Source organism: Centruroides sculpturatus, unplaced genomic scaffold (assembly GCF_000671375.1).
Source record: "Centruroides sculpturatus isolate CEXI.00-Female unplaced genomic scaffold, Cexi_2.0 scaffold962, whole genome shotgun sequence".
Lineage (NCBI taxonomy): Eukaryota > Metazoa > Arthropoda > Arachnida > Scorpiones > Buthidae > Centruroides > Centruroides sculpturatus.
Window position 1 is genome coordinate 313,841 of NW_019385202.1, and position 23,803 is coordinate 337,643.

At 27.0% G+C, this 23,803-nt stretch overlaps 1 protein-coding gene across 1 annotated transcript; it reads right to left on the bottom strand.

Moving 5' to 3' along the window:
• Positions 1–344: 344 nt before the first annotated feature.
• Positions 345–21,127, bottom strand: LOC111636081 (histidine--tRNA ligase, cytoplasmic-like). The gene is made up of 5 exons (XM_023381250.1): positions 21,060–21,127; positions 6,651–6,831; positions 4,121–4,237; positions 2,970–3,116; positions 345–802 (listed from the first exon to the last, which is right to left on the bottom strand). Exons 2-5 carry the CDS (start codon positions 6,738–6,740, stop codon positions 734–736), a joined length of 423 nt encoding a protein of 140 aa, XP_023237018.1. The 5' UTR covers positions 6,741–6,831; positions 21,060–21,127; the 3' UTR covers positions 345–733.
• Positions 21,128–23,803: the final 2,676 nt, after the last annotated feature.

The window sequence follows — 23,803 nt, forward strand, 5'->3', positions numbered from 1 at the left end:
ACAGATTTATATAACATTTATTATTGCATTATTAAATTTTGTTCATTCTACAGAGAAATTAAAGTGAATAATCTTCAAAAATTTTTCTGCCTTTATATTTCATAGAAAATATCAAGTTGATGATATTCTTGGAAACTGTTCAGACTAATTTAATAATCTGTTGAAAGTATTACAAATATGCAATGTATACAAATTTAATTTCAATTTAAAACATTACATAATTTAAAATAAATTTATTGATATAATTTGATACTCAGATTTAAAATATGTATTAAGCTATTTATTAAAATATTATGAATACAGATTATTTTTACAATATATTACAAGTTACAAATATAGGAAAATTTGCTTAAAATAATTCCTTTGGTATAAAATAAAATTATATAGACATATGAAAAAATGAGAAATAAATATTGGAGTTCAACACAAGAAAATAATTGTGCTTATGTATTTATGACATATTTGAAACAGATGTTTCTTAAATATAGTTCAAAAGTACCAGAATAATGCTTTTGGAATCTTAAAAGTAAACAAAGTTCCAGATATTTTTTTCCAATAAAAAAAAGGCTACCAAGAGGATAAGAAACTTTTTCTTTTTTGAATTCACATTGTGGAAAATAAAAAGTTTTAATTTAATCTAAAAATTTTAAATTTCTGTATATTAAAGAGTTAAATTATATAGGATAACACAACTAGTTAATTTTATAAAATAATTTTGTATTTTAGTCTAACATTAAGAGTTATTTACTTCAGTCAAACGATTTTTGATATCTTCTACAAGTTTTTCTCGTGAAACTTCAATCTGAAAAATTAAAATACTCATATTATAATCTATAAAGTAAATAATTTTTGATTTATAATAATTTATATAATTAGCTCATACAGTAAATAAAAAGAAAATAGAAAAAATATATAACATAAATTTTATTTGCATAATGCTAAATAAGACAAATCAATAAAATTCTGCAAGTACCTATAAACTGACACTGACAGCATGAATGAAACCAATAATTATTACAATGGAAAAGTGAAGAGTCTTAAATTTAATGAAGTGCAGTTTATCAAAATTATTAACAGCAGCAATGTTTTTAAATAATGATAAGAAACAAAATCTAGAAACAATATAAAAAAATAGCTTGCAATACCATTTTGTACAGCTGAATTTTTTAAATGAGAGTGAATTCTTGTTTAATTTCTACAGTAAATTTTTGAATTCATCACTTGAGGTTAGGATAAATGTTGAAAATCTATAATGTGATTATTTTGTTTAATTAAAACTGGTTTGGATTGCAATGTAATAATCAAGATAATTTAGTTTTCAATTTATTGAACAGATTCATTAACATATGCAGAAATAAATATGATTAATTAGAAAGCTGTTGCAATAAAAAAACTTCAAATGTACCTAAGCACTATCAAAATTATTGTCATGAAGAATCATCATTAGAAAAATACAAATTTTAAATTGTACCAGTAGGCATGCATTACAATCAACACCAGTAATATAGACATTATATAGTCTGTATTAAATTCTCTTCCTATCTATTTGTGGGTTTTATTTGTAATTTAGAAATCAGTATGTGTTATTAAACAAATAATTATTTTAAATTAAAATTGAAAAAATGATTGTAGATCTTACAAACTACAAATTTTTTCATCTGGGTAATAACAGAAAATTTTTCCAGTTTAATACTTTTTACTAGTTTTACAAGAAAATTCGATATGGCTGGGCCTGCTATTTGGACCCTCACACCTTACAGATCAAATGTTTTAAGAAAATACAAAATTTTAAAATGTAAAAATATAATCTCATTGTAACAGTATTAAATACACTACCATTATTATTCTCTGAAGTAAGAATCATTTTCATCTTAACCAACTATAAACATGAAAATATTTACTAAATTATTTAATAAATATATAATTACTATCAAAAGATATGCAGGTTAAGATGAACTTTTAAATCAAAATGTGCTGTAAGTGCTTGAAATCCTCAATTAAATATCCAAAGTGAGATAGAACTAATGGTCGCACTTCCAGTTTGCTGGAATGCAATGTTAAACTTGTATAATTGGCAAAATTTAGATCATGTCTTAGAGGAAACTATAATTCTGACTGTGTGTGGCATTTTTTGATGCTTATACATTTTTGATGCTTATACATATATGTGTAGATACCTGAATCTAAATCCTTAATTTTTCCCTTTCAACATCAAAGAAAAGATTAGTTATTTCTCTATGAATAATAAGTCTGGATTTGCATCTATATAACATTGTATGGAAGTTTTTATTATATCAGTTATTTCTTTAGCATATCCAATAATGCTTTGATAATTTATAAATAATATTGACTTATTCCAAAACTGTGTCTTTTAATTATTCTTTATTTCACAACTGTGTGATAGGTAGACACTGGGCATCTTTAACATCACTATTTATTCAGGAATATCTTACACACTGATATGTGTTTTGGGCATTTGTCTCTCTCTTCCACTGGCTTTTTCTTTAAGACATTTAGTAAAGAGGTGCTAACTAATACACATCCTTTTTTAAAATACATATATTTACAATTAAAATTTTCCAACAGTGTACTGAACAGCACTTAACCTTCACTAGTGATGTTGATTTTATATCATCACCAGTGAAAAACTGTACACAATCACCTGTGTAAGATGGCATTTTCCTAAATTAATTTTTTGAAGGCCAGTGATAAGTGGAAACAATTTTCAATTAAAATGTTTACAGTTAGCTGATAGAATGTTGCATGAAGATATCATGAAAATACAGCTAAGTTAGTCAATGTAGTAAAAAATGCCTGCAAAAAAAACTAGATGATATGGAAAATCACCACAATTACATATGATCACAGGTTAATGATATTTCACTGATAGACTGTTAATTTATAATAAATTGAAATGAAAACGATTTATAAGATAAGCTATGCATATAATATTAAAAACAAATTCAAACCTCTTTTCTAGTTGAAACATGCCGTAACTTTACAATTCCTTTTTGCAACTCACTTTCACCAATGATAATAGCCCAAGGTATTGCATGTTCTTCACAATATTGTAACTGATCAAGAAGTTTTGGATTCAATTTATAGGAATGTTCAGTCTGTGATAAAAATAAAAAAATAATATAATTACTTATTTATTTATATTGTAATTATAAATATAAAAATTAGTTATTTTTACAAAAATTTCAACCATTTTTATACAATATACAATGAATTATGAGAATACTAATATTTTGAATTATCCAAATTCATTAGAATATTAATTAGTAAAGTATATGAAGTAAAAATTTAAAAAATATTAATTAAAGGCAATTACTGAAATCACTGTATTTTTACACTTTTTAAAGACTTTGATATTTTAAAAATTAGTGTAACATCATACTTGGACTTTGTTGTTTTATATGTATTCAAAATGATTTTATTTATGATATTTTGATTCATTAGCAAATTTAGTTTGAAGAAATCTTACATTTCTGAAATTTGAAAATCTTTATATTTAGTTTTTTCATTATTGAATTTTTAGATTTTATAATGCATTTAATTATTTTGACCTGTTTTAAAATTTAATAAATTTTACTCTGCAACTCAAACACCAACTATATAGTGTATTCACTCTGAGACAAGGCAAATCTCATCATTAATTTTTATTTAGTTGATACACGTATTTAATGTTTGTACATATTTCAGGCAATTGTTGCCCCTCCTCAGTCAACTTCAGTTTTGTGAAGTTTATTTTTACATACCATTTCTTTCACATCATAATCATTTGTAATTACTGGTCATTCATGTTTTATTCTACTTCCAACAGAATGTCTTTCTTGAATTCAATTATTAATTTAATACAGAGCACGAGAATAATCCTGCAACTTTATAGTTTGATTTTAAAAAAAATTATTTTGACAGAAATATGTAAAGTATCATACTACTAAAGAACTGCATGCTCAATAAGTAAATTTAAAACTTTTATAGAAACAACTCATAATGAATGAGTAATTAAACCTTCTGGAACAAAATTAAAATTAGTGGTGATCTAAGCAAATGATAAAACTTTTTGCTGGTAGTTTAAGAAATTAAAAATGCATAAATTGTATCACACACTTACTTTTATATTTGCATCCCAAAGCTCTCTGCACAATTTCATTCTTTCTTGAATCATCTTCTTTTGGGCAGATGCAACATAAACTTCAGTGCATGTTGTTCTGATTTTTTTATTAATAAGCTGAAATTTTAAAACTTTTATTTATTTTAATTTTCAAACAGATAAGTATTTTTAAAACTCAAATGCAATTTTTCCACCAAAATCTTTAATGTAACATTTAATAATTTTGAATTATATATACACAAATTAGCAACAAATGAAAGAGAATTGTAGACATAAATAAACACATTTCTTTTCTGAACAAAAATTTTAGATATTTTTATATTTAAATTTATTTTCAGATTTTGTATTTAAGCTTGTAAAGTACAGAAATTATGATTTAAATTTATTCTAAAAATATCTTTTATTCTAAATCAAAACTAGAATGCTTTTTAATTAATATATTTATTAAAAAACACTTACTGAAAAAATTAATATATTTATTAAAAAACACGTCGACTGCAAGAAAAGGTGTTGTAGTAAGTGTTTTTTGATATTAAATATGCAGTCTAGAACGATATGTAATATATTTATTTACTGATAAAGATTATTTACTATATTTTTAAACACAGATTACTTTAAAACAATTTAGAATGTACAGTACATTTTGATTTTGGCTGATGTAATCTCTGATGCTAGTGCAAGTATTCTTTTAAGTTTGGAACTGTGACATCAATTTACATCAATAAAACAATGAAAAGATAAATAAGAAAGCCCACTGTATACAGTTGGAACAAATTTTGTCACAACTGTGCTTAATTGCGTTGATTGATTTTATTCTATTTAAATTCTATGAATATATCCCTTGGAGGGCACCAATTTGATAGAGACAGGGCAAAGGACAGGCAATGATGTGTGAGCAATGTTGCCAGGTCTGATAAATTATTGCTAGTTTTGGTAATATTTTGAAGCAGTTGGCAATCTGGCAACAGTGTTTTCAATTGGGCAATTTTTCTATACTATTATAAATTTCTCAAGATGTGTCCAAATATTTTTTAAAAACAGGACCAGTCAGGTCTAGGCAAACTAGATAATAATTGCTTAGGACCCAAATCTGAAAGGGACTCTTAAATCAATTTGTAAATTTTTTTTCTTTATATTTGAATTTAAATGATTAGTGAATAAAGTGTATATTCTATAAACCAATAAATTTTTAGGCCTTCATTTATTACCAATACTGTAGAGTACTGAGATATAAGTAATGGATCGAATTGAATTGAGAGTTTTTGGTATCAGATCACATCAGTAGAATTCAATATTGTATCATCTTGGAGAGAAGCAAAGGATCAAACTGAATTGAAAATTATCAGTATCAGATTATGTCAGCAAAATTCAGTTTCATATCATATCCAGTTATAAACCTATCTAACTTTAAGTTGTACTTGAACTGAAAAGTATTATAGCTTCTTATAGCTATAATACTTTTCAGTTTTTTTCAGTTTCAGTNGTTAAAAATTATTTTTTTATTTTGTACAAACAAAATAAATTTATTGAAAAATATAAAAACAATAAAAAATTATACTTCAGATGTTAATTTAGTATCAAAAACGTAAAATATTTGAGTAGCCCGAGAAATAGCCGAAGATTGCAGTGCCACAGCACTAGCAAAAATTTAAATTTGCCGACTGGAATGCTTTCGGATAACGGACGTTTCGGATAACCAGCTTTCGGATAAACGACGCTCTACTGTATTTTGAAGCAGTTGGTAATCTGGCAACAGTGTTTTCAATTGGGCAATTTTTCTATACTATTATAAATTTCTCAAGATGTGTCCAAATATTTTTTAAAAACAGGACCAGTCAGGTCTATGCAAACTAGATAATAATTGCTTAGGACCCAAATCTGAAAGGGACTCTTAAATCAATTCGTAAATTTTTTTTCTTTATATTTGAATTTAAATGATTAGTGAATAAAATGTATATTCTATAAACCAACAAATTTTTAGGCCTTCATTTATTAACAATACTGTAGAGTACTGAGAGAAGTAATGGATCGAATTGAATCGAGAGTTTTTGGTATCAGATCACATCAATAGAATTCAATATTGTATCATCTTGGAGAGAAGCAAAGGATCAAACTGAATTGAAAATTATCAGTATCAGATTATGTCTGCAAAATTCAGTTTCATATCATATCCAGTTATAAACCTATCTAACTTTAAGTTGTACTTGAACTGAAAAGTATTATAGCTTCTTATATACTTTTTAAAATTTCATTAGAAACCATTTGATTCAGCTTCTATTGCTGTAAGAATTTCACTTTACAAGATATATTTGCATTGCATTTTACATTTATATTTGAAAAACTGTACACAATTCTATTAAATAGAACTGTTAAATAATTAGTTTCTAGTTATTAATTATTAACTCAAAAATTTTTATATGAACAATTAAAAACTTCCTAATTTTTAATGGCTTATGTATAATTATATCATATTAACTACAATGAAAAAATATTAAGTAAAATTTTTTATTATTTATTTTTTAAAACTTACTTGAGCCTTTGCTTCCATAATTGAAAATATACGTTCTATCCCAAGACTAATCCCAACACAAGGAACATTTTTATGCTTTGAATCAAACATTCCAACTAATTTATCATATCGTCCACCCCCAGCAATACTTCCAACTGAAACTCCATCATCATCGTCACCAGTACAATTAACAGAATTTCCTTTAAACATATATGTAAAATTTTACACAATTATATATTTAATTTTAATAATATTAGGTAATATTTTAAATATTCCAAACAAACTTATGTTTTCTTCAACAAAAATAATCAATTTAAGATTTAAATTATATTAAAAATAGAAAAAAGGTTTTGGTCATCCAATTAATTTCATTAACAGATTAGTAATCAATTGTCAAAATTAATTAATTGCTCATCAATTGTCTAAAGTTTGAAAAAGGTACATAAGTTGATTATATATCACATTTTTCTAGTCTAATCAACCAACCTATTTTCTAGTTATAAGATTGATGGAACTAACAAATATGGAATAAATACAGGCAGTTATTCAAACTGTATAATTCAAACTTTACATTATATATCTCACATAAAAGGAAGGACCAATGCAGGGCCTGTGCTCCACATTGTCTGAATGTTTTCAGGCATGTGGACTGATAACAGAAACTGATAAATTAAATGATTTTGAATGTCAGTTCAATTTCTATTTCAGATAATATCCGTACTACCTAAAAATGAAACCAGATAATTAGTGATACTTTGACAATTCCCAAATTTCAGAATGGACAAAGCTTTAGATGCTTCAATATTACTGTCAAGTATAAATAACCTCTTTTTTTTCTTTTTGCCATCAGGAAGCAAAAATAAAAAATGATGGCAAAAATAATGATATCATCAGGAAATGATGCTATCATTATTTATGCTTTATTTTGCCATCATTTCTTATGCTAACATTATTATGATAGCATAAGAAATGATGGCAAAAATAAAAAATAGCATCAGAAAGTTTGCTTCCTGATGCTATTTTGCAGTATTCTTGCATATTATTTGTGATAACTGTACTTTTTGTGGAATTTCAGATTTTGTGGAAATTTAAACTTCTAAACATATTTCATTAAGAAGGCATACTATCAGATAAATTTTGTTTTGTTTTATTAGTGTTAACCTTCTTCTCAATAGATGAAGAGTAATTAGACTTAACAGAAAATAACATGCCAACTGATACATCATACTGTGTAAAATGTAATAACACATTTATAGGGAAATTGAGACAAATACTGTAGTGAATACAGTATCACTACGAGTCTTTTTTTTTTTTTTTAACAAAAATCCTTACACGAAACAGATTTGAATGTTTTCTTTACTCCTCAAAAAGAACAAACTCTTCTTTCAACCTTACAGTGTTCAAAACCTCTCTTCCATTCTGGCGTTCCAGATTCTTCTCTTCTTTTTTTTTTTTAAAATTTAAACTATAGCATTCTTAGAACAATAAATAAATTAACATATAAATATAAAGCCAAATATCACTAAAAATACATTATTCGCAAAGATGCAAAGCAGTTTTTTTGTGCTATGTGTCTCAATGTAAAGGATCTGAGTTTTAAAGATTTTTATGAATTTACACAAAGACACAAATGTCAACAATGTATTAGCAATGATCTCGCAAATGAGCAGAATAAGTTGGTGAATGCTCGTGCTATTTGTTTTGAATTTGANTAACAATGGAAGTGTTGAGTAACAAAGGAAGTGTTAATATAAAGCGGCATGCAAGATTTACAGGCAGTTTTTTGCATTTTTGTGGGAAATCAAACATATTTTTAGACTCATGTAAAAATTCTCTAATTAGTCTGGAAATGGGGGACCTAATTCTTGCATTCTGTGAAAACAGGTAAGATTGGCTATAATGTAATAATTACATTATAGCCAATCTTACCCGTTCTTAATCTTCACTATCGTTACTTTTTGCCCACAAATAAAAACCCAGTGAAGCGGGTTCTTGCAGCTAGTTATAATATAAAATGATATATGTGAGAAAATATATTGAAGTAGATCACAACCATCTCCAACATATCTTTGTGTTAGGCAGATTGTATTGTTAATAAATTACTCTATACCAAAGATAACGTCATTTATTCATGTTAGAATACATTTACGATACGAAATGGTATTTTATTCATATAAGAATAATATTTAATTCATTTTATTGCTGGTTTTTTGTAGATTATATATCTATTAAATTCTAAATTAGTTATTGTTGCTGAAACAATCTTGTTTATGCAGTAAAGATTTTTAGAGAGTTAATTAAAATTTAACCTTTATTTTTATTTTTATTTCAGGTCCAAAGGAGTACAAAACAGAAATAAAATTCTAAACTCAATAAGCTCTTCATTTACATCAACACATTGTTGAAGATGCTGCTGGTGCTAATGTATTTCATTGTAAAAAATTATTCCAATATGTTATTGAAATCTGTAAAAAAATTTTAAATTTTGGTTACTTATCCAATTTTTTCCAGCTTAAGTAAAAATGTTAATTAAATCATTGCATAATACATCAAATGTCATGTTATTGGTGTGGGAAAATGTTTTAGTTGTTTGGATGTTGCAGTTAGATCATTAATTCATTATTGGAATATTTAAGCCAAACATCATGTACACCATCAGCCTAATATGTTTCAAGAAAGCATGTGATTTTAAAGACTGGATTTTTACACTTGTCAATAAAGTAGTTTTATTTAAAACTGTGCTGATTGAATTAAGTTTAATTTCTGTAATATTAAGTTTGTTTAAATTTGATGTGTTTTTATTGTAAAATTACTTATTCTAGACCGAACATATATAAAATTTCTTTAATATTAGTTTGTAGAATAATTATTTGCTATGTTAGAAGTTATAATACCATTTTAGAAGTTCATACGAATAAAATATTTAATATATATATAAATTGACAAAAATTTTTATATCAGCTTTTGAAATTTTTTCAAATCTATTTTCATTATATATTAAAACAATAAAAACATTAATAAACTTGAATATTGTTAAGAAATTTATGATAAATTGATTTCTTTGGAGCAGTTTATAAATCTTGTTAATTAAAATTATTTTAAAGACAATATATAAAAAAACCATTGATGAATTCTTAAAACGTTTTAATGAGTCATGAAATGAAGTTTTAAAAAAACTTCAATATGATGTCCCGTACATATAAAATACCACTTTTAAATGATGAATGAACTTTTAAATGATTAGTTTAAAAAAATTTTAAATTACCAAACAAAAATAGAAATTTTATTTTGTTATTTTTTAAGTTACATGAAAAAAATTTTAATTGTATAATATTTTTTTTTATTTGCTTGAAAAAATTTTGTAATTTTAATTTTAAAAGTTTATATATTTTTAAAATGCAATTCTGTAATGATTTATAAGTATCAGAAGTGTTTGAATTTGAAAAAAATAATAATAATATGGTTGAGACATATTTTATTTTCAGTGTTCTAAGCTATAATAATAGAAATGAGAAGTTATGGATTATCAATTTTTGAGATAATTTTGAAATGTTAATTGAATAAATTCTTGATTTTAAGTAATGAAAATATATTAGAAGAATTTATAGGATTTTCTTTTTAATTATTTTATGATGGTAATTTTATTTTTTATTTATTTGGTCAATCCCATACTTCTTTTTTCAGTTTAAAAATATATTATGTAATATGAAAAACACTGCAAGAACAGTGTAATATAAATTCCGGGACCAAAAATAATTATTATTATATCACAATTGCATTAAATGTACATAATTATATATCATTACCTTGTTGAGAATTAAAATTTCTGTAGAATTTTAAGTTTTTTTTTTTTTTTTGTTTAATTGAAGTAATGATTACATATTTTTAAAGTAATAAATATAATTAATATACTTGTTCTGTGACATATTTTATTGTGTTGTCTTTCTTTTCTTTTTAAATTATACTAGGTATAATTATTATTATTTTAAAAAATTTTTACTTTATTCAATACCTTAATAACAACTATTGACTGTATCCTAACACGGTAGTAGTTATTATGGTATGTAGCATTTATAACGAATAGTAATTGAAGAAATGTTAAATTTTAATAACTAAAATTGAAGCTTAAACTTTGAAAATTTGTAGGTTACAGTAGTTTTAAAAGTTTTACCTTGGAAAATGAATATAGGAAAATAGTTAAAATATGGTCTTCTATTTGTCACATATTCAACATCATATTTATAGATATATTTGTTTGGGACTTGTATCCAGTAATACTATGCCTTTTCAATTTCAGAAGAGTAAATTTAGTTTTTCTAAAAATCAAGTTATGTTTTCCGAAATAAAATTTATTCATCCATTGTGATGATGTCACAATGCTGGGCTGCAATTTTTAATTTATTTAATTTGAAATATAGGCTCTCCACCTCAAATAAATAGTGTCTAGCCTCTGTACATGATACTTTTCCGTTAGCAACAAAGTCGTACCGGTTATCTATTTACTGCTTTCAGGGGAAAAGTTTAGAATTGAAATAACGTGATTTCCGGTTTGCATTAGAAGTTCGTATATAGTTAATCGAGGCCTCCTGCCTCTGTTTCCATATCTGATCTCCTTTTTCTTTTAACTCCGTTGTCGAGATTAAGGACAGACGAACGACAGTGGAAATTTATAGGTTACAATTTTTCAGACTGCATCACAAAAATACACACGTGCAAATGAAACTCTCGCCAACTTCACCCTTTGGACGATCGGAACGCCGCCCTATCGGGAGTTGTCCCTAGAATGAAAACGGAGGGTGAGAGCAATAGTAGCTCCCCAACCAAATTATCTAGTAACCATGGTAACAGAATTAAACTAATAGTTTATTTGATTCATATTATCGATTTATTTCTGTGATAGTGGTTTGAAGTAGTAAATTATCATTAATGTATACTTTATTACTTCAAACCATTATCACAGAAATAAATCGATTAAAATAGTAATTCAAAGTTTATGACTAATCTTTGGTCGCCGGCTGGATGGCTAAGGCGTCAACGTACCACTCTGGAGATCTCGGGATTGAATCCAGGCGAGCAACTTCAGCGACTCCAAGGAGAAACTTTTATGGTGTTTCCCACCTGAATTCGATCCCAGGATCTCCAGAACGGTACAATGGACTCAAATTTTTCATGGGAGGTCTGTTCTGGATATGTTGGATTCTGTCCCTCACCATCCAGTCGCCACATTGTGGGCCTGGAAAAAAGCCTTTTTAGTGCCTACAGATCAGAAAAAGTTTTAAAAAAATGCCTATCCGAGGAGGTAAGGCATCAGCCTTCGCTTCCGGATAGCCGAGATCGAATCTGAACTCCGGAAATTTTTCATGGGCAGTTTGCTCCGAATATGTCGGACCACGGCCCTTAGCACCCCATGAAATTCATGATGAGTATGATTAAAAAATCTCTTGGTGTTCACATGGCAGAAAGCATCAAATATTAAAATTGGAAAATTTTGGAGTTTGAATTGGATAAGAACCTGAATCACCTTAGTCAAAGACAACTTTTCGTATTGCAGTTGATACAACCCGTATAATTTTATGAGTTGATGTAATCAATATTAATAATACAACAGCCGGATGGCTGATGCAGTAAAGGCAACAGCTTATCACTTCCTGGACAAGCTGGTGCCTTTACCGCCTTCGCGGATACATCAGGCACCAGTTTCGCAGGGAAATAAAAAGTCAAAAATGAAAAAAGAAATCGTCATAATTGAATATTTTCGATAAATAACGGATAAATTTAAATTTTGGATATGAAAACTATTTAATAATAAAAAAGTAATTTCAATTGTTTCATTGAACGTGTTTCTTTATTATTACCTCGTAATTAGTTATGTTTTGTTATCTAATTTTTATATTTTCTCTTGTTTATCGAGAAATTTCAACAATTCCCTTATCTACAGTCAAAAAGTTGAGATCTTTTCCAACCAAATTTTTAGAAAATAGATTTGAGAAAGATGTCACGGACAAGAATTTTCTATTCGACGACAATATATATCCTGAGGTCAACTATATGACAGATTATTACCACAATTTACTAATACCAACCAAAAAATATAAATTAAATTACATTTCATTTCCAAGCTTTGATTCTGGAGATAAATATTCATCTCGGAAAGTTATAGAAAACGGGCCAAATTATCATTCACAGTTAAAAAATCATAAAGACAACGTCATTGACGAATTAGAAAGCTTTTTTCGGTCAGAGAAAACAGCAGAGGTTACAGTATCTAGTTTGTTTACTGATATAAAAACAAAACTTCCCTATCAAGAACTAAATGAACCAAACAGGAATGAAGTTGAAAGAAAAGAAAAGCAAACCAGGAATTTGGATATTATCAATAATAATAATTTGTACGAATATACGAAAACAAACGAAAGTATCATTCCACGGAAAAATAAAACCGATATGAAAATAACTCAATTTATAAAGGGGAAAAGGAAACAGAATAAAGAACTACTCATTGTGATCTGGGTATTTATTACAGTTAACATACTTTTGACTCTTATTTTCTTTTTATGTCGAAATTATCCAAAACGTCAATCTAAAAAGAACTTCTTTGAGTACAGAAAGCTTTTAGAAGAGGAAGGACCCGAAGATGAACCTGAAAAATCAGAAAAATTAGCTAATTTTGAAGGCAGGAGTCAACAGAGATTTGAGGAAAAAATGATTGAATATTCTGTAAATGATCCATTATCAAATTCACTGGATAACGTAGAATTTTTAAAAGAAATTCAAAAAATTAAGGATGATTTAGACGAAATAGAAATTCGACTTTGGAAGAATGTGTGTCAGACGCAAGACATTGTCAAAAATACAATACTACAAGATAGAGAATTGAATATAACGACAGAATTAAATATTCTGCACGAATTGAATATTTTAAAAAATAATTTTGAAAATATTTTAAATAATGAAAATTGTAAATTTTTACAAATGGGTAATAATTGAATGTTACTTGCAGGCTATATTCACGCTTTCGTCAAAAAAGCTTAATTTTATCTTCTATTAGTTTTAAAAAGTTTAAACAACAATAAAATTATCAAACATTAACGTTATTGCATGTAATATTAAAAATATTATAAATATAACATATTTGTAACATTTTACAAAAATCATATTTTTATTTATAATATAAAAATATAATAAAATGTATTGACTTGTTGGCATGAGATGTACTGTTTGGAAATTTTAATGCGAATGTGTCGATCGATATTTAGCATATTGCCGATGAACTTGTTTAAATCCTTTCATAAAAATTAATGATTGGAATAAAAATATAAATTCAGTTTGTATATGTCATGTGTCTTAGTTTCTTATGCAGCCATCATCAATTGCTAAACCATAAACTAGTATTTCGCGATGAAAACAAGTTGTAACTGTAGTGAACCGAGGCGTTGTGTCAGTAAATTGTCCTGTAAACATTTATCTATAAGTCCGTTAATATTAGTTGCCTTCCCAAAAAATCTTTTTTTTCTAAATATATTTCTCTTAAGCAAAGTCGGTAACAGGAGATCGCATCCAAAACGTCTCGTCTTGCTTTTGCACTCATTTCAAAATCTGGATCATTTGCTACAATTTGATTGACGATTTCGGTTATCTTACTATTTTTACTAAGGAAGTCTGCAGAGAAATTTTTTGGGTTCTTCGTTTTCAGAATCACTATTTTCCAGTTCTACACGAATTCCTTGTTCTTCCAGTTCTTGAAGGTCGTCGTTGATAAGATTCTCACCAGAAACCTGCTGTAACTCCTCAATATCCTGCTCGTCTACATCTCCTAGTCCTGTTGTATCGATTAGGTTGACTTTGGTCAACCTAACGATACAGCGATAGGTTCTTCTCATTGAGAATTCTTGAATACCTTCAGCCATAACTTCTTCCACACTCCGTTCGTGCATTTATGGGTTAATTCTTGCCAAGCGAATTCGATACTGACTATGGCATCCATGATGTTATATTTTTTTCCAAAATTGCACCAAACAAACATAGATTTAAAGAAAGCGCACCTTTTTCTGATTGGTTTGTGTTCGTAAATAATCGTATTATATACGAATCAATGAAATGTTGCGATAATTTGAATCAACGTAAATTGTGAGCTTTTTTTAGGCTTCGAGCAAACCGCGTTATATCGAATCAGTGTTAATCGAGGCAGCGTTAAGCGGGTCTTACTGTATAAGCAGTCGAAAAGAGCAAATATCGTCAAAAAGCCGTATTTTCTTATTATTTCGGCACTACAGAAGCTCCTAGAGAAAAACTACTGGGTCTAGGAAACTGAAGTTCTAAACTTAAGCCTCTCGTTATCAGTGAGGAACTTCCGGGTCGATAGGTCAAAGTTCACGGGGGTTCTCCATAGAGATAGTTTACTTTATCACTTAATTTTATGTTTATAAGGATAAAATTTCACTGAAACGAATGATTTTCATTCAAAATATTATCCAGTCTAAGCTCAAATTTATGCGAATTAAAATTGTTATAAACGCTTTCAATACGTCGCGGCATATTGAAAGCGTATAAGCGTCAAATCGAAATGTAGAAAACAATAATAAAAATCTTGCGAGAGTACCGCTTAGAAGTGCAAGCTTATCTTTTACCAAAGAAAAACTCCTAACAAAAAAAAAATTGACTGTCATCTAAATTGTCATACTTTTTCACTCCGCAATTTTTTTGCATCTCGTGCTTCTGATGTTTTCGTTTAGATATCAAAGAGTATGTCTGGAATATTGACATGGTTTCAAAATAAAATCTAATCTTAATCTAGTTAAGGCACACAGCAAAGAACGTGACGACCTGAGGTTTCACATTCAATGTCCATGCCTTCGTTCTGGCGATCATACCGAAACTCACCTTAATGTATTTTGGGTAAATGTGAAGTTAGGTACACCCGATGGTGGCACTTCCGGTCGCCATCTTGTTTGTGAACGCTATGTCCACAAACAAGATGGCAAACTGCGCAAATACTAACAAAATCATATAATAAAGAAAAAACTTGTACTCACAATTAAAATGATTTTATTTTTCTTCTATTTCTTCTAACTAGAACATAATTCTGCAAAATCTTTAGTACGTACATTTTGTTTTATTTTACTTAACACTTTTCGCGTACTTTTAACACACGTTTCTTCTTTCTTCCTCTTTCGATTTTCAGATTTCTTAGGGATTGCTTTGGGGCAAAAGGCACAATTCCACCAACAACCCACTTGGATCCTTTCAAAATCCTACCGTTTTCGTTTTTTCTTTTACTCACAACAGTTTCGTCGATTTCGACAATCTTTCCAGGACCACAAATTTTCATTTAGGATAAATTATACAAGGAAATCATCGTAACATGTCGTATGAAGTTTGCCCAGTCAACAGCTGTATTACTTACGCCCACGGCCAAACAGGTCGTTCTCAACGTACACTCTATACAAATTAAATGCCATATGATAGAAAAAATAGTTTCACATGAAATTTTTCCGAATTACCTTTAAAAGTTTCGTCAAACTGTGAACGGCTCAACTTGAATTTGTGACATCGAAATAAAATTAAATCACGATCCTTTCTATAAATTAATTTAAGACGACCATTGCATTTCATACAATCTTCATCTACAGGTTGTAAACCGAACTTTATGGCAAACTGAACATCTGATGATATTGTTTTGTCAACATCATGTCAGAAAATCCGATTATCAATAATGGAAAAAATCCTTTGAGGTCCACTTTTTCCATAAAAATTGTTGACCTTCAAGTAATTCTGACCTTACAACAATAAAAAAGAAAATAGTAAATATTAACTCCGAAAAAAATTTTATACAACTCCATGAAATAAATTTTTGAAACTTAATAATAAAATAAAGTTTATAAATTGATTTTTTTAAAAAACCCAATATAAACACCAAATGATGTTAGAAATCTTGAAAATCATTGATAGCAACACCTACATTAAAAAACGAAATAACTTGTTATAAGATTCCGTTAGTTAGGTAAATCTGATGGCGGAAATCTCCGCCATCAGATTTACCTAACTACACATTTCCATATTTTGAAGCTGGAACAGACTCCATCATCCGACCCTCTCGTCCCTTTTCTAGCAGGCTGACGCCAGATATGTGGTCCATTAAGAGAATTCCCTCCATCGTACTTCGGTAGAATTGTGCTGGTATATCATCTTGTAACAAACCGATGCTTTATAGATTTGTTTACTTCTGCAGCTTCTCTAGCACCTGACACTTACATGTCGAGTGCCAAATTTTCATTTTTATAAAATTAATTTTTGAAGAAATGCTGTCTGAAAAATGTGCAGATCAAAGCATACACTTGCTTTATTAGTGCCTCTAGCTAGAATCAGCACTTTCTACACACTTGCCGACTTACACTGTTTACTTCGCGTTATGCTCAAGCTTTATCCATACTACCATGCTTTGTCACTCATACTCATGACAGTGATTGCGTGGTTGCTTTGAGCTATTAGTTTCATACTGGTGTGAAAGAAAATTATATACGAATCAATGAAATGTTGCGATAATTTGAATCAACGTAAATTGTGAGCTTTTTTTAGGCTTCGAGCAAACCGCGTTATATCGAATCAGTGNAAATAGTTGATGACTGTTGAACAAAGAGTAGAAACAGTTAATAACCCTATTATAAAATATTGTAGAAGGAAGTTCATGTTCAATCAAGAAAAAGTTGTAACGCATTTTCCACCTTTAACTCTTTCTTGAGTGGGGTGCCAATCTGTCATACCCCCAATTGTTAAGCAAATAGACCAGGGTACCAATTCATCGAAACCCTGTTGTAAAGTACTATATTTAATTTGCCGCTCTACAACGAATTTTTCTTAGAGCCGGGACCTAACGGGTACTTTACGCGGTTCGCGTTTGTTAGTTGCCAGGCCTGGACTTTTAGCGTGCACCGGAAAAAATTAAGAACAAAGTTAGCCACAAAAAATTCTCAATAATAAATGTTTAATCAAGTTTAACAAATACTATGTACAAGATTTATAAACAAACAACAAATTTATTAATCAAAATCAAAATCACAAAATCAACCCGACAAACTTAAGTCTTATTCTAACTTAGAACTATTCCCCTTGGAATTCCGACAAAACAAAATCCAATTCTTAACTTAGATACAAATTCTCTTATAACTATCAATCCTAACCGTCACCTCAATTAATACTCGGAACCTTTTCCTTCTACTCAAGACTTTCCTATTTTCCAATCACCAAAATNATTACTACGTAAATTATATTTAAGAGTTTACGACCACTGTGCTGGGTGAGACGTTGTTAAAACAAAAAAAGTTATGCATTCCATCACGTACATAAACAGTGTCATAATTCGCCAAGTGCAAATCAGCAAATTCGTAAAATTTTTGTTTATTTTGAACAATCCGGATAATCGAAAATCCGGATAATGGAGGTCCGGATAATGGAGGTTCTACTGTAGTTTCATACTGGTGTGAAAGAAAAAATATTTTATTACGTTACCAAAAATACTAAAACTATCAGTTCTACGATTTAAATTTATACTTGGGTGACGACTGACTTTACTTTTACACTTACATATAAACGAATTTCAATTGTTCAAAAATGGACATTAATAGCCGAATGCTGCAATTTCTCCGTTGCATCTCCCCTGACTACACCACTCCAATGTACAATACGAGGGACAAAATAGTAAAAGTATAAAAATAACGTAACGTAAAAGTATAAAATACGTAATTTATGGACGATCTCCGAGATTATCTTTTGTCATCCCGTCTATACTCATTACTAGTTAAATAGCGTTATGCTCGCAACTGCATATAACTATGAAGATTCTGTAACATATTCTTCTTAAAAATTAAAAAAAAATTATTCTCTCTTATATTAAAAATTGAAGCTTTTTGTATAATCATAAATATTTTAACACTACATTTAAAAATCAAACCAATAACATCAGAAAAATACAGATTTATATAACATTTATTATTGCATTATTAAATTTTGTTCATTCTACAGAGAAATTAAAGTGAATAATCTTCAAAAATTTTTCTGCCTTTATATTTCATAGAAAATATCAAGTTGATGATATTCTTGGAAACTGTTCAGACTAATTTAATAATCTGTTGAAAGTATTACAAATATGCAATGTATACAAATTTAATTTCAATTTAAAACATTACATAATTTAAAATAAATTTATTGATATAATTTGATACTCAGATTTAAAATATGTATTAAGCTATTTATTAAAATATTATGAATACAGATTATTTTTACAATATATTACAAGTTACAAATATAGGAAAATTTGCTTAAAATAATTCCTTTGGTATAAAATAAAATTATATAGACATATGAAAAAATGAGAAATAAATATTGGAGTTCAACACAAGAAAATAATTGTGCTTATGTATTTATGACATATTTGAAACAGATGTTTCTTAAATATAGTTCAAAAGTACCAGAATAATGCTTTTGGAATCTTAAAAGTAAACAAAGTTCCAGATATTTTTTTCCAATAAAAAAAAGGCTACCAAGAGGATAAGAAACTTTTTCTTTTTTGAATTCACATTGTGGAAAATAAAAAGTTTTAATTTAATCTAAAAATTTTAAATTTCTGTATATTAAAGAGTTAAATTATATAGGATAACACAACTAGTTAATTTTATAAAATAATTTTGTATTTTAGTCTAACATTAAGAGTTATTTACTTCAGTCAAACGATTTTTGATATCTTCTACAAGTTTTTCTCGTGAAACTTCAATCTGAAAAATTAAAATACTCATATTATAATCTATAAAGTAAATAATTTTTGATTTATAATAATTTATATAATTAGCTCATACAGTAAATAAAAAGAAAATAGAAAAAATATATAACATAAATTTTATTTGCATAATGCTAAATAAGACAAATCAATAAAATTCTGCAAGTACCTATAAACTGACACTGACAGCATGAATGAAACCAATAATTATTACAATGGAAAAGTGAAGAGTCTTAAATTTAATGAAGTGCAGTTTATCAAAATTATTAACAGCAGCAATGTTTTTAAATAATGATAAGAAACAAAATCTAGAAACAATATAAAAAAATAGCTTGCAATACCATTTTGTACAGCTGAATTTTTTAAATGAGAGTGAATTCTTGTTTAATTTCTACAGTAAATTTTTGAATTCATCACTTGAGGTTAGGATAAATGTTGAAAATCTATAATGTGATTATTTTGTTTAATTAAAACTGGTTTGGATTGCAATGTAATAATCAAGATAATTTAGTTTTCAATTTATTGAACAGATTCATTAACATATGCAGAAATAAATATGATTAATTAGAAAGCTGTTGCAATAAAAAAACTTCAAATGTACCTAAGCACTATCAAAATTATTGTCATGAAGAATCATCATTAGAAAAATACAAATTTTAAATTGTACCAGTAGGCATGCATTACAATCAACACCAGTAATATAGACATTATATAGTCTGTATTAAATTCTCTTCCTATCTATTTGTGGGTTTTATTTGTAATTTAGAAATCAGTATGTGTTATTAAACAAATAATTATTTTAAATTAAAATTGAAAAAATGATTGTAGATCTTACAAACTACAAATTTTTTCATCTGGGTAATAACAGAAAATTTTTCCAGTTTAATACTTTTTACTAGTTTTACAAGAAAATTCGATATGGCTGGGCCTGCTATTTGGACCCTCACACCTTACAGATCAAATGTTTTAAGAAAATACAAAATTTTAAAATGTAAAAATATAATCTCATTGTAACAGTATTAAATACACTACCATTATTATTCTCTGAAGTAAGAATCATTTTCATCTTAACCAACTATAAACATGAAAATATTTACTAAATTATTTAATAAATATATAATTACTATCAAAAGATATGCAGGTTAAGATGAACTTTTAAATCAAAATGTGCTGTAAGTGCTTGAAATCCTCAATTAAATATCCAAAGTGAGATAGAACTAATGGTCGCACTTCCAGTTTGCTGGAATGCAATGTTAAACTTGTATAATTGGCAAAATTTAGATCATGTCTTAGAGGAAACTATAATTCTGACTGTGTGTGGCATTTTTTGATGCTTATACATTTTTGATGCTTATACATATATGTGTAGATACCTGAATCTAAATCCTTAATTTTTCCCTTTCAACATCAAAGAAAAGATTAGTTATTTCTCTATGAATAATAAGTCTGGATTTGCATCTATATAACATTGTATGGAAGTTTTTATTATATCAGTTATTTCTTTAGCATATCCAATAATGCTTTGATAATTTATAAATAATATTGACTTATTCCAAAACTGTGTCTTTTAATTATTCTTTATTTCACAACTGTGTGATAGGTAGACACTGGGCATCTTTAACATCACTATTTATTCAGGAATATCTTACACACTGATATANGTTAATACACATTCATATATAATTCCAGTATAATAATCCAATCCTCTTGCAAGACTAAGATCAAATGATAACTATGGAATAAGAAAAATTTTGTTTAACAATTTAGCCAAGAAATTATCAAATTCAATTCTGTTCTTACATTAATGAAATAAATGCAAGAACAAAAATTCATTAAAAAAAATTCTTAAATAAACAAAAACAATAAATTAAGAATTTAGTTCAAATTCACATTTTCATAAATTTAATATCATCAAAGAATTATCACATCAAATTTTAAAGTAAAATATGTTGAAAAAATTCATAAAATGAATCAAAATGTGGAAATTCACAAATACTTTCATTTTTATTACAAGGCTTTTTAAGTGAACATTCTAAAACATTACAATATAAAAAATAAAACACAAAAATTTAAATGCATTTAAATCAAATCAATTTGGATGCAANTATTCTTCTTAAAAATTAAAAAAAAATTATTCTCTCTTATATTAAAAATTGAAGCTTTTTGTATAATCATAAATATTTTAACACTACATTTAAAAATCAAACCAATAACATCAGAAAAATACAGATTTATATAACATTTATTATTGCATTATTAAATTTTGTTCATTCTACAGAGAAATTAAAGTGAATAATCTTCAAAAATTTTTCTGCCTTTATATTTCATAGAAAATATCAAGTTGATGATATTCTTGGAAACTGTTCAGACTAATTTAATAATCTGTTGAAAGTATTACAAATATGCAATGTATACAAATTTAATTTCAATTTAAAACATTACATAATTTAAAATAAATTTATTGATATAATTTAATACTCAGATTTAAAATATGTATTAAGCTATTTATTAAAATATTATGAATACAGATTATTTTTACAATATATTACAAGTTACAAATATAGGAAAATTTGCTTAAAATAATTCCTTTGGTATAAAATAAAATTATATAGACATATGAAAAAATGAGAAATAAATATTGGAGTTCAACACAAGAAAATAATTGTGCTTATGTATTTATGACATATTTGAAACAGATGTTTCTTAAATATAGTTCAAAATTACCAGAATAATGTTTTTGGAATCTTAAAAGTAAACAAAGTTCCAGGTATTTTTTTCCAATAAAAAAAAGGCTACTAAGAGGATAAGAAACTTTTTTCTTTTTTAAATTCACATTGTGGAAAATAAAAAGTTTTAATTTAATCTAAAAATTTTAAATTTCTGTATATTAAAGAGTTAAATTATATAGGATAACACAACTAGTTAATTTTATAAAATAATTTTGTATTTTAGTCTAACATTAAGAGTTATTTACTTCAGTCAAACGATTTTTGATTTCTTCTACAAGTTTTTCTCTTGAAACTTCAATCTGAAAAATTAAAATACTCATATTATAATCTATAAAGTAAATAATTTTTGATTTATAATAATTTATATAATTAGCTCATACAGTAAATAAAAAGAAAATAGAAAAAATATATAACATAAATTTTATTTGCATAATGCTAAATAAGACAAATCGATAAAATTCTGCAAGTACCTATAAACTGACACTGACAGCATGAATGAAACCAATAATTATTACAATGGAAAACTGAAGAGTCTTAAGTTTAATGAAGTGCAGTTTATCAAAATTATTAACAGCAGCAATGTTTTTAAATAATGATAAGAAACAAAATCTAGAAACAATACAAAAAAATAGCTTGCAATACCATTTTGTACAGCTGAATTTTTTAAATGAGATTGAATTCATGTTTAATTTCTACAGTAAATTTTTGAATTCATCACTTGAGGTTAGGATAAATGTTGAAAATCTATAATATGATTATTCTGTTTAATTAAAACTGGTTTGGATTGCAATGTAATAATCAAGATAATTTAGTTTTCAATTTATTGAATAGATTCTTTAACATATGCAGAAATAAATATGATTAATTAGAAAGCTGTTGCAATAAAAAAACTTCAAATGTACCTAAGCACTATCAAAATTATTGTCATGAAGAATTATCATTAGAAAAATACAAATTTTAAACTGTACTACTGTAGTAGGCATGCATTACAATCAACACCAGTAATATAGACATTATATAGTCTGTATTAAATTCTCTTGCTATCTATTTGTGGGTTGTATTTGTAATTTAGAAATCAGTATGTGTTATTAAACAAAGAATTATTTTAAATTAAAATTGAAAAAATGATTGTAGATCTTACAAACTAAAAATTTTTTCATCTGGGTAATAACAGAAAATTTTTCCAGTTTAATACTTTTTACTAGTTTTACAAGAAAATTCGATATGGCTGGGCCTGCTATTCAGACCCTCACATCTTACAGATCAAATCTTAAGAAAATACAAAATTTTAAAATGTAAAAATATAATCTCGTTGTAACAGTATTAAATACACCACCATTATTATTCTCTGAAGTAGGAATCATTTTCATCTTAACCAACTATAAACATGAAAATATTTACTAAACTATTTAATAAATATATAATTACTATCAAAAGATATGCAGGTTAAGATGAACTTTTAAATCAAAATGTGCTGTAAGTGCTTGAAATCCTCAATTAAATATCCAAAGTGAGATAAAACTAATGGTCGCACTTCCAGTTTGCTGGAATGCAATGTTAAACTCATATAATTGGCAAAATTTAGATCATGTCTTAGAGAAAACTATAATTCTGATTGTGTGTGACATTTTTTAATGCTTATACATTTATATATACATGTAGATATCTGAATCTAA

Excerpts from the sequence above, each read along its gene's own strand:
- LOC111636081 (XM_023381250.1), bottom strand. The coding sequence starts at position 6,740 with ATGTTTGATTCAAAGCATAAAAATGTTCCTTGTGTTGGGATTAGTCTT. Across the intron at positions 4,238-6,650 it reads TTATGGAAGCAAAGGCTCAA|CTTATTAATAAAAAAATCAG; the intron begins GTAAGTTTTAAA and ends TTAAAATTTCAG. Across the intron at positions 803-2,969 it reads ATGTTTCAACTAGAAAAGAG|ATTGAAGTTTCACGAGAAAA; the intron begins GTTTGAATTTGT and ends TTAATTTTTCAG.